The sequence below is a fragment of the Zalophus californianus genome, chromosome 13 (assembly GCF_009762305.2).
Source record: "Zalophus californianus isolate mZalCal1 chromosome 13, mZalCal1.pri.v2, whole genome shotgun sequence".
NCBI classification, from domain to species: Eukaryota; Metazoa; Chordata; class Mammalia; order Carnivora; family Otariidae; genus Zalophus; species Zalophus californianus.
Genome location: NC_045607.1, coordinates 62,646,425 through 62,658,693, shown reverse-complemented (window position 1 = coordinate 62,658,693; position 12,269 = coordinate 62,646,425). Strand labels below are relative to the sequence as shown.

Genomic DNA, 12,269 nt, shown 5'->3' with positions numbered 1-12,269 from the left:
TCCCCCACCCACCACCCTTTGGTAATCATCAGACTCTGTAGTTAAGAATCTGTTTCTTGGTTTGTCTCTCTCCCACCCCCTTTTTTTCCTTTGCTCATTTGTTTTGTTTCATGAATTCCACATATGAATGAAACCATATGGTGTTTGTCTTTCCCTGGCTGACTTATTACATTTATCATTATATTCTCTAGCTCCATCAATGTCATTGAAAATGGCAAGATTTCGTTCTTTTTTATGGCTGAATAACGTTCCAGTTTGTGTGTGTGTGTGTGCGTGTGTGTATACACATACATACCACATCTTCTTTGATGGACACTTGGGCTAATTCCATAATTTGGCGACTGTAAATAATGCTGCTATAAACATAGGAGCGCATGTATCCCTTTGAATTAGTGTTTTTGTATTTTTTTGGTAGATACCAAGGAGTGTAATTCCTAGATGTTAGGATAGTTCCATTTTTAACTTTTTGAGGAAACTCTATACTTTCACAGTGGCTGCATCAGTATGCATTCCCACCACCACTGTAAGAGTGTTCCTTTTTCTTCACATCCTTACCAAACTTGTTTCTTCTTTTAGCCATTCTGACAGGTGTTAAGTGATATCTTATTATGGTTTTGATTTGCATTTCCCTGATGCTGAGTGATGTTGAGCACTTTTTCATATGTCTGTTGGCCATTTGGATGTCTTCTTTGGAAAAATGTCTGTTCATGTCTTCTGCCCATTTCTTGATTGGATCATTTGTTCTTTGGGTGCTGAGTTTGATAAGTTCTTTATAGATTTTAGATACTAGCCCTTTATCTGATATGTCATTTGCAAATATTTTCTCCCATTCTGTCGGTTGTCTTTTGGTTTTGTGGACTGTTTCTTTTGCTGTGCAAAAGCTTTTTATCTTGATGAAGTTCCAATAGTTCATTTTTGCCCTTGCTTCCCTTGCTTTTGGCGATGCTTCTAGGAAGAAGTTGCTGCGGCTGAGGTCGAAGAGGTTGCTGCCTGTGTTCTTCTTTAGGATTTTGATGGACTCCTGTCTCACATTGAGGTCTTTCAAACTTTTTGAGTCTATTTTTGTGTGTGGTGTAAGGAAATGGTCCAGTTTCATTCTTCTGCATACGGCTGTCCAATTTTCCCAACACCATTTGTTGAAGAGACTGTCTTTTTTCCACTGGACATTCTTTCCTGCTTTGTTGAAGATTAGTTGACCATAGAGTTGAGGGTCCATTTCTGGGCTCTCTATTCTGTTCCATTGATCTATGTGTCTGTTTTTGGGCCAGTACCATACTGTCTTGATGATGACAGCTTTGTAATAGAGCTGGAAGTCTGGAGTTGTGATGCCACCAGCTTTGCTTTGCTTTTTCAACATTCCTCTGGCTATTCGGGGTCTTTTCTGGTTCCATACAAATTTTAGGATTATTTATTTCATTTCTTTGAAAAAAGTGGATGGTATTTTCATAGGGATTGCATTGAATGTTTAGATTGCTCTAGGTAGCATTGACATCTTCAAAATATTTATTCTTCCAATCCATGAGCACAGAACGTTTTTCCATTTCTTTGTGTCTTCTTCAATTTCTTTCATGAGTATTTTATAGTTTTCTGAGTACAGATTGTCTCTTTGTTTAGATTTATCCCTAGGTATCTTATGGTTTTGGGTGCAATTGTAAATGGGATCGACTCCTTAACTTCTCTTTCTTCTGTCTTGCTGTTGGTGTATAGGAATGCCACTGATTTCTGTGCATTGATTTTATATCCTGCCACTTTACTGAATTCCTGTATGAGTTCTAGCAGTTTTTGGGGTGGAGTCTTTTGGGTTTTCCACATACGGTATCATATCATCTGCAAAGAGTGAGAGTTTGACTTCTTCTTTGCTGATTTGGATGCCTTTATTTTTTTTGTTGTTTGGTTGCTGTAGCTAAGACTTCTAATACTATGTTGAATAGCAGTGGTGATAGTGGACGTCCCTGCCATGTTCCTGACCTTAGGGGGAAAGCTCTCAGTTTTCCGCCATTGAGAATGATATTCGCTGTGGGTTTTTCATATATGGCTTTTATGATATTGAGCTATGGACGCTCTATGCCTATACTCTGAAGAGTTTTGATCAAGAAAAGATGCTGTACTTGTCAAATGCTTTTTCTGCATCTATTGAGAGGATCATATAGTTCTTGTTCTTTCTTTTATTAATGTATTATATCACATTGATTGATTTGTGGATGTTGAACCAACCCTGCAACCCAGGGCTAAATCCCACTTTGTCATGGTGAATAATCCTTTTAATGTACTATTGGATCCTATTGGCTAGTATTTTGGTGAGAATTTTTGCATCCATGTTCATCAAGGATATTGGTCTGTAATTCTCCTTTTTGATGGGATCTTTTTTTTATTTTGATGGGGGTCTTTGTCTGGTTTTGGAATCAAGGTAAAGGTGGCCTCATAAAACGAGTTTGGAAGTTTTCCTTCCATTTCTATTTTTTGGAACAGTTTCAGAAGAATAGGTATTAATTCTTCTTTAAATGTTTGGTAGAATTCCCCTGGGAAGCCATCTGGCCCTGGGCTTTTGTTTATTTGGAGATTTTTTTTTTAAGATTTTATTTATTTGACAGAGAGAGCACAAGCAGAGGGAGAGAGAGGGAGAAGTAGGCTCCCTGCTGAGCAAGGAGCCTGATGTGGCACTTGATCCCAGGACCCTGGGATCATGACCTGGGCCAAAGGCAGCCACTTAACTGACTGAGCCACCGAGGCATCCCTTATTGGGAGATTTTTGATGACTGCTTCAATTTCCTTAGTGGTTATAGGTCTATTCAGGTTTTCTATTTCTTCCTGGTTCAGTTTTGGTAGTTTATACCTCTCTAGGAATGCATCAATTTCTTCCAGATTATCTAATTTGCTGGCATAGAGTTGCTTGTAATATGTTCTTATAATTGTTTGTATTTCTTGGTGTTGGTTGTGATCTCTCCTCTTTCATTCATGATTTTATTTATTTGGGTCATTTCTCTTTTCTTTTTGATAAGTCTGGCCAGGGGCTTATCAGTCTTGTTAATTCTTTCAAAGAACCAGCTCCTAGATCGTTGAACTGTTCTACTATTCTTTTGGTTCCTAGTTCATTGATTTCTGCTCTGATCTTTATTATTTCTCTTCTCCTGCTGGGTTTAGGCTTTAGTTGCTGTTCTTTGTCAAGCTCCTTTAGGTGTAGGGTTAGGTTGTGTATTTGAGATCTTTCTTATTTCTTGAGAAAGGCTTGTATTGCTATATACTTTCCTCTTAGGACTGCCTTTGCTGCATCCCAAAGATTTTGAACAGTTGTGTTTTCATTTTCATTGGTTTCCATGATTTTTTTAAATTCTTCTTTAATTTCCTGGTTGACCCATTCATTCTTTAGTACGATGCTCTTTAGCCTCCATGTATTTGAGTTTTTTCCAACTTCTGTCTTGTGATTGAGTTCTAGTTTCAAAGCATTGTGGTCTGAAAATATGCAGGGAATGATCCCAATCTTTTGGTGCCGGTTGAGACCTGATTTGTGACCTAGGATGTGATCTATTCTGGAGAATGTTCCATGGGCACTAGAGAAGAATGTGTATTCTGTTGCTTTGGGATGGAATGTTCTGAATATGTCTGTGAAGTCCACTTGGTCCAGTGTATCCTTTATTTCCTTGTTGATCTTTTGCTTAGATGATCTGTCCATTTCAGTGAGGGGGGCGTTAAAGTCCCCCACTATTATTGTATTGTTCTTGATATGTTTCTTTGCTTTTGTTATTAAATGCCTTATATAATTGGCTGCTCCCATGTTAGTGGCATAGATATTTACAATTGTTAGATCTTCTTGTTGGATAGGCCCTTTAAGTAGGATAGAGTGTCCTTCTTCATCTCTTATTACAGTCTTTGGTTTAAAATCTAATTTGTCTGATATAAGGATTGCCACCCCAGCTTTCTTTTGGTGTCCATTAGCATGGTAAAAGGTTTTCCACCCCCTCACTTTCAATCTGGGGGTGTCTTTGGGTCTAGAATGAGTCCCTTGCAGATAGCATATCAATGGGTTTTGTTTTTTTTTTTTTTATCCAATCTGATACCCTGTGCCTTTTGATTGGGGTATTTAGCTCATTTACATTGGGTAACTATTGAAAGATATGAATTTAGTGCCATTGTATTCCCTGTAAGGTGACTGTTACTGTATATTGTCTGTGTTCCTTTCTGGTCTATGTTGCTTTTATGCTCTCTCTTTGCTTAGAGGACCGCTTTCAATATTTCTTGTAGGGCTGGTTTTGTGTTTGCAAATTCCTTTAGTTTTTCTTTGTCCTGGAAACTTTTTATCTCTCCTATTTTCAATGATAGCCTAGCTGGATATACTATTCTTGGCTGCATATTTTTCTCATTTAGTGCTTTGAATATATCATCCAGTCCTTTCTGGCCTGCCAGGTCTCTGTGGATAGGTTTGTTGCCAATCTAATGTTTCTACCACTGTAGGTTACAGATCTCTTGTACCAAGCTGCTTTCAGGATTTTCTCTTTGTCCCTGAGACTCATAACTTTACCATTAGATGTTGGGGTGTTGACCTATTTTTATTGATTTTGAGGGGGGGTTCTCTGTGCCTTCTGGATTTTGATTCCTATTTTCTTCCCCAAATTAGGGAAGTTCTCCACTATAATTTGCTCCAATATACCTTCTCCCCCCGCCCCTTCTTCTTCTGGGATCCCAATTATTCTAATATTGTTTTGTCTTATGGTATCACTTATCTCTCGAATTCTGCCCTCATGATCCAGTAGTTGTTCATCTCTCTTTTTCTCAGCTTCTTTATTTTCCACCATTGGGTCTTCTATATCATGACTGAGGCTATTTTTGACTCATGACTGGCCTGGGTCTTTATTTGAATCAAATGACAAGCCTATAAATCATTTTCCTCCTCTTTGATAATGTCCACCTCATGAGAGGAGTCATTATCCCAGGGATGCCATGCTGAAGGGTCCCAATTCTCTTGAGATATAATAACTCTCCCTTTAGTGCATGGTAGTCTGCACCCATGCATCTTTCCAACATACATGCAGTAATTTTTAGATTTATTTTTTTAGTAATCTCTACAGCCAACATGGGGCTCAAACTCACGACCCGAAGATCAAAAGTCATATGCTCTTCCAACTGAGCCAGCCAGGTGCCCCACATTCCATAATTTCTAAACATTCCTCCTGCTGTTGGATTTTTTGGGACATAATGTCCACATTAGAGAAACATGCAGCTTGTACATCCTTTTTCAGTGTTAACACTTCTCTAGTCTTTTCCAATTCTTTCCTTACCTTAATTCCATTACCATGGCATCTCTTAATGCACAAATCAATGGCCAAGCTACCACTACACTAGCTTGTTCACTTTCCCTTCTCCATTTCCTTTTCTCCACCATTTCAGATAAGATATCTAACAATCCCTGGGGCATTTGGAGGGCATCCCTGTACTCATGCACTGGTCCAAAATGCTCAAATAAGATGGCCAAATCTCCCCAGATGGAGGTGGCTGGCCAAACTGAGGTTTCCCCCGCAGACAACAGGCTTTCTCCTGGATGGCCTTTTGTTTTCAACTTCCCAGCTGACTTGCCAGTAGTTAGAAGGTGAAGGGGCAGTAAAGTATCCTCCAGACTGAGAAGGCACTTTGAGACTGAAAAATGAAGCTGGCCACTCCATACTGTATGGGTTTAAACAGAGTTTTATTCAGAGTAACTTACTGATGTGGGGGATCAGGTAGGCAACAATCCAGGTGCTAGGCAGCTACTCTCTGCCCAGTTCAGACCTTAACCCATAGCTTTCATATAGCAAGGGGCATTGCTGTGAATATCTGAAGCTCCTGCCTACTCTGAAGCATTCTCCTTGCTTCTGTTAAGACCACAATCATTTCCTTTGGGAAAGCATCTCTCCCACATTATCAGGCCATGTATCTGAATGGGTTGACCACACTCCAGGCCATAGGCCAGCCCAAGACTTTCACTGTAACTCCTGAGAGAGTTGGGGTTGGATATCATAAAGGATTGGATTCAATGCATGTAACAACCTCCCCCAGAGTGGCTGAATCACACAGAAATGGGGCCTGGGTGGCTCAGTCGGTTGAGCATCTGACTCTTGATCTCAGTTCAGGTCTTGGTCTCAGGATTGTGAGTTCATGCCCCACGTTGGGACAAAAATGGACAAAGAAAAAGAAATATCCAGTTCTAATGACATCAATTGAGAACCTGGACCCAGCCATACCTAAAAACAAGATACCTTTAAACTGTGAGCTAAATATTTCTCTCTCAATCTCTCACCAAATGTATTTCATACCCAAAATCTCATGTATTTCATGATCCTCTAGTTTCTTCCAAACGAAATTGTATGGTAAGATTTAGATATGAAGGTATATATTAACAGCAATTCAACATTAGGAAGATAATATGGCTTAGTGGTCAAATACAGAAGCTTTGGCGTCATGTTGCTCAAAATCAAATCCTGCTTCTATTACTTACTAGCTTGGTGACTTTGAGTGAATTTAAACCCTAGATTTTTCAACTATAAAGCGGAAATGAAAATAGTACCTAGCTCATACAGTTACTGTGAGAAGTAAATGAGATATTGTAAATAGAACAGCTGATGAAACTAAATTCTATAATGAGTAAGATATTCTGAGAAATGATTTTATTTAGCAGTGCTTTGTATGACTGAACTAGAGGGAAAGGGCTGGAGAGCTAGGGGCAAAGAGCAACTTGTTTCTTCTGAGCACTTCTGTGCCCATAGCCACTTTGTGATTGGGAGAAGAAACCTTGAAAGAAGTATGAGCCCCACAAAAATAGGCCGTTGTCAGTCTGAGCAGGGTGGAGCAGGAGTAGGGACCCAGATTGTGGTCACCTGGTAGCATCTGTGTAGAAATAGAAAAGGAGTACACTGTTTGGGTTTAAGGGGCTTAGAGGGAAGTACCTGGGAAAATGCTTTGACCTATTTATTCCCCTCCTGTCTTCTACTGCATTATGCTTTTGTTCTTAAGGCCACAGAAATTGCAAAGCAGAAGTAATGCAAAACAGCATCCTTGACATGCCCAGCACAGAGTCTGGCAAATAATCAGCATTCAGTAAACATCCTTCAAGTCCTAAGGATGCTTATACCTACAAGCATATGCTTGGATCCATGCTGAGGATTTGCTCTGCAACCAGAACTATATAATACCCCAACTTAGCATCTAATATCTGTTTCAAAGGAAACTGGAAGAGACTAGTTGTATTATTTTAAAGAACTGCCACCCCAAAATCCCTGCCCTTTGGAATATACAGGCCTTATTATTTAGGATTAGGTTAGGTCACAAGTGACAAGAAACCTGAAATAACAGTGGCTTATTCCTTCTCATCTAAATGAGGTCTAGAGATTTGACAGTTTAGGGTAGATATGATAGGGCGACAATCAATTTTCTGTTTTTGCTCTGCCATCCTCAATATATGCCTTCCACCTCATGGTCCAAGATAGCTACCCAAGTTCCAGCTATCACATCCACAGGAAGGAGGAATGAGAGAAATAGGGAATGCCTCTTCATTTAGGGACATTTCTGGATTGTTGTACACACAACTTCCATTGCATTTGGTGGCCAGAAATAACTCATGTGGCCACACTCAGCTGCAAGGGAGGAAAGCTAGAAAATGTAAACTGTATAGGGATGGCTATGCGCTCAGACAAAAATCTGGGTTTCATTATAAATGAAGAGGTAGATAATATATACTAAAATGGACAAATAATGATCTCTTCCACACAGAAACATTCCGGCCAGTAAACATGTGCATCAACAATGCAAAGATGGGGGGAAGGGCGTGAGGGGGTGGGGGAACATGGGGCATTCAACATGGTAAGATTCATCAAATGTTCCTTCCCTGAATTAAACATGCATTTCCTGGAAGACCTCAATTACAGGCAGAAAGTAACATTTATAGAGTACCTACTATGTGCCCAGTACTTTCATACACATTAATGAATCCTAGAGAAGTAAAATGACTTGCCCAAGGTCACAGAGCTAGGGCAGAAGGGAGGGAGCCAGGATTTAACTTTTAGATCTCAAGCCCTATAATGGCTGCCACATTACTCTTTTTTGAGGGTCAGATACCAGGAGCGAGGAAGATTCTAAGTGAATGCCAGTGTTATAGTACTGGGTTTACTGCTAGGCTGTGAATGCCGTGGGCTTTTTAAGTTAAAACAGTGTTAAGACTTACATCGGCTCTAAATTCCCAGAAAGAGAGACAAGGGGGTCTGGCTCCCAGGTGATGCTTTGTTTTCTGAAAGAAACAGAATTATTGAGGGATTTAGATGCAAGTTTAGTTCCTGAATTTTCTTTCCTGGCTGACTAAGGGTGGGGGGCTGAGGGTGAGGGAAGATAGGAAACAAAGGATTACCCGTGGCCCTTGTCCAAAAATATCCCTTCCCACTACACACCAATTAGAGATACATTTGTGTTAACCAGCTTCTCCTTTAAAAGCAATTACTGCCATGCCAAGCCTCATTAACAACACAGCGTGAATTCCTTTAAACAGACAGTTCACTCAGCTCTTAGCTGAGGTCCTGTAAGTGTCCAGCTAGAGTCCCTGGATTTACCAAAGAGCAAATTTATGAAGTAAATACATGTCTCCATTTATTACAATTAAATAAGGGAAGCCGATTCAGAAAGATGACTGTAGCAATGGGTGGTACAGAAAATGTACTGGAAGAGGGTCAGCCTTCATGTGTTTTTCATTGACTGGCACAAAGCAGTGAGGAAAGACAACAAAGCAAAAGACTGATTCAAAGCCCAGAAGACCACTAATTCACTGCTAAGGGCAGGCAATGTGAAGTAGTAGCAGTTGCTTCCAGACCTGGACTGTTCCTTCATGCATAGCAGGATTCCAATGCTAGCCACCAGCTCAACACAACTGCTTTAACTCTGACATCCTTGCTCAAATTATAAATTTCATTGCATAAATAGTAAGTACTGCTCTTCCTATAGATACAGTAGAAATAGACTTCTCTAGTTCTATCTCTTCTCCTTGAAGTTAATTTTTAAAAAACAAAACTTATTTTAAAAAAATGCAATGTGCTCTATAAAGGAAAAAATATCACACAGAAGACATTGGTGTTCTAGGTAAGCAAGGGAGCTACCTCAATCAAATGAGCATTTGCTGTGAGAGGGGGAGCAGAAACTCAACTCTGTGACTGCAATCCTTGTGGCTGAGTCCTGGCTTGCCACTTACTGGAAGTGTGTGTTTTTGCAGATCTTAACCTTGCTCGCCTCTATTCCTCACTAGTGAAATGCAATCATTGTGAGTTATGAATAAATGAAATGTTCCTTTCCCTTCCTCTTCTTGTTCTGCCAAAGCATTCATGTTCACAACTCCAAAGATTTATAGAGATTTCTATTATTTGCTTGCATTAGAATTTCCTAACTTCAGTTAAGTCAACATGATGCAAGAGGATCAAGACCTTTTTGGTCATTTACTGGGCTAAAATCTTGTCAGACATGCCTACAGGATCCAAAATGGGAAAAGCCATATCATTCAAAAGACCCGAGAATATGATAAGTTCAGAGTGATGTCAGGTACAGGATACTAAATGTCAGGAAGACTTCAGTAGGATATTTGGCTAGTTTAGTCACCACCCCAAGGCCTAATACATATCTTCATTATTAAATACCATGAATGGGGAGCCTCAGAGCTAATCTGATGCCAAGTCACTTAAACACTGAACAAGATGTAAAGCTCCCCCGAATTTCTTACACAAGATCCAGATCAAGGCAGGTCACTCCAGCTCTGACCTGAGCACCAAATTTAGGGGGATAAAGCATCAGGAATGAGCCAGCACCGAGGCACCCTTTCACACAGGTTTCCATAAAAAGCCACTTACATGCCTGCCCAAACCCACTGGTTCTACCTCCTTGAGGGAAAATTAAAAGAGCAAACATTGCCTAAAAGCACCAGTGCAGCTCCTATGAAATAAATGTTGAAAAAATGTCAAAAGAAACTTCAAATTATAGCATAAGTGGGGTGCCACCACATCTCAGGCGAGCCCTGACACCTGCCCAGTTTGGAATTGTCCTAGCGACTGAGAACCCAGGCTGAGCCTGGAGGTACAGGGTGGCTGATCCCAGCTGTAGGGAGAAGAGGCCCAAAAGTTTAAGGTCAGTCAGGACCTTCCTTTTAGCATGGACACACATTTTGCAGTCTCTTGGTGAAAGGAAATGAGCTGGGTGGCTGGGGAACGGTTGAGAGTCTTTTTTTTTTTTTTTTTTTGGTTGTCAAATGATCCTTTATTGAAACATTTTCCTTTGTAGTTAGCTCACTGGGCATTCCACCGCACCACTGTTGATGTCATCTATGATGTCATGAGGGTGGCGGCCATCAACATTGCAGCCCACAGACTGGGCAGTCCCCAGGATTTCTTTAATGGTTCCAGAGAGTTCTCTGGCTAAAGATCGGTGTTGCATCTGTCGGGCAAAATTGACAATCTCATCAGAAGTGATATTTCCACTGTGCTTAATGTTTTTCTGCTTCTTTCTGTCTCTTGGTGGTTCCTCAAGGGCTTTGATAATCAGGGCAGAGGCAGAAGGTACCACTTCAATCTGGGCCTGTCTGTTCTGAATGGTCAGTTTCACCGTAATCCTTAGACTCTTCCAATCACTGGCTGCCTTGGCGATGTCATCACCAACCTTTTTTGGAGACAGACCCAGCGGGCTGATCTTTGAGGCCAAGGCAGATGTGGCACCGACTTCACCACCAGTGCACCTCAGGTACACGACTTTGATCTCGTTGGGGTCGAACTTAGGCGGCATGGAGGAAGTGGCTGGTGTCGGATGAACCCGGATTTGGGACGACCGAAGAAAGTTGCACCTTTGCCTCCCCGAGCCAAAAGCCAATAGCCAGTTGAGAGTCTTTACAGTGATTCAAGGTGAGGGCTTCAGAGAGTCTTGATGGTGTGAATACAAAGAAGGCAATGAATCGTGGATCACTACATCAAAAACTAATGATGTATTTTATGGTGACTAACATAAAATAAAAAACAAAACAAAACAAAACAAAACAGGGGGGCAGAGCAAGATGGTGGAGGAATAGGAGACCTAGATTTCGTCTGGTCTCAGGAATTCAGCTGAATAGGGATCAAACCATTCTGAACACCTACGAACTCAATAGGAGATCAAAGAGGAGAGTAGCAACAACTATCTGAACAGAGGAGCGACCACTTTCTGGAAGGTAGGACGTGCAGAGAAGTGAATCCGAGGCGATATTCGGGAGGATAGACGGCGAGGGAGGGGCCTCCGCCGGCCGCTTCTGGCAAGTGATAGAGTCGCGGAGCACAAAATCGGAACTGTTAGAAGTCGGCTCCACTGAGGGACGTCGCTCCAGTGGCTAAGCAGGGGGTGGAATCCTCCTGGGACAGTGTGGCCTCAGGACCCTCGGGGTCACAGAAAGACTGGGGGTGCCTGAGTGCGCCAGAGCTCCCAGGTATCGGAGCGGGGAAGCCGGCTGCAGAGACGGACCTGAGGCGCGGGCTCTCAGCTTGGGGTGGCCATAAACTGTGATCCGTGGCCCAGTTGGGCCACTGCTCCTCCAGCAGGGACCCAACAGGCGGCAGATCCGGGGAGACTCCCCTTCCTTCCCGGGGAGGAGCGGCGCGGGAACGCACCGCAGGGATCTGCTGGGTTTGGAGACTCCACACGGGGTCGGGTGCCAGAGATAGCAACGCTCGGTCACAGGCCGGGGGAGCACGGAGAGCGGCCGGAGACCGGGGACAAGGGAATGACTGCTTTTCTCTGTGGGCGCACTGAGGAGCGGGGCCCCGAGTTCTCAGCTCCTCCGGGTGGAGATTGGGAGGCCACCATTTTTGCCCTGGTCCTCCAAGGCTGTACAGAGAGCTTGCAGGGAACAAAAGCTCCTGAGATCAAACCCGAGCAGCTTGCTTAGCCTGGACCGACAAGGGTGGGGCAATTCAGCCTCCGGCAAAGACATTTGGAAACCACAGCAACAGGCCCCTCCCCCAGAAGATCAGCACGAACAGCCAGCAAACCAAGACCAAGTTTACCGATCAAGGAGAACGGGAGAACTCCAGCGCTAGGGGAATACTGCACATAGAATTCATGGCTTTTTTTTACCATGATTAATTATTTCATCAAAGTTAATTTTTGCTAACTGTTTTTTTTTCTTTTTCCCTTTTTCAACCAATATCTTATCAATCTCTTTTAAAAAAAAAAAACATTTTTTATTTTTCATTTTTAGAGTCATATTTTATCCCTTCATAGTAGTTACCCTTATTTTTGGCATATATATATAA

The 12,269-nt window shown here is 41.9% G+C and overlaps 2 protein-coding genes across 2 annotated transcripts in view; both read right to left on the bottom strand.

Moving 5' to 3' along the window:
- The window catches only part of GLDC (glycine decarboxylase), a 153,418-nt gene that overhangs the window by 120,986 nt on the left and 20,163 nt on the right, over positions 1-12,269 (bottom strand). The window contains exon 3 of the mRNA XM_027616322.1: positions 8,189-8,251. The gene's annotated coding sequence lies outside the window, so the exon portion shown is untranslated. The remainder of the gene's footprint in view (positions 1-8,188; positions 8,252-12,269) is intronic.
- LOC113934775 (60S ribosomal protein L12-like) lies at positions 10,276-10,773 on the bottom strand. The gene has a single exon (XM_035723702.1). It carries the CDS (start codon positions 10,771-10,773, stop codon positions 10,276-10,278), a length of 498 nt encoding a protein of 165 aa, XP_035579595.1.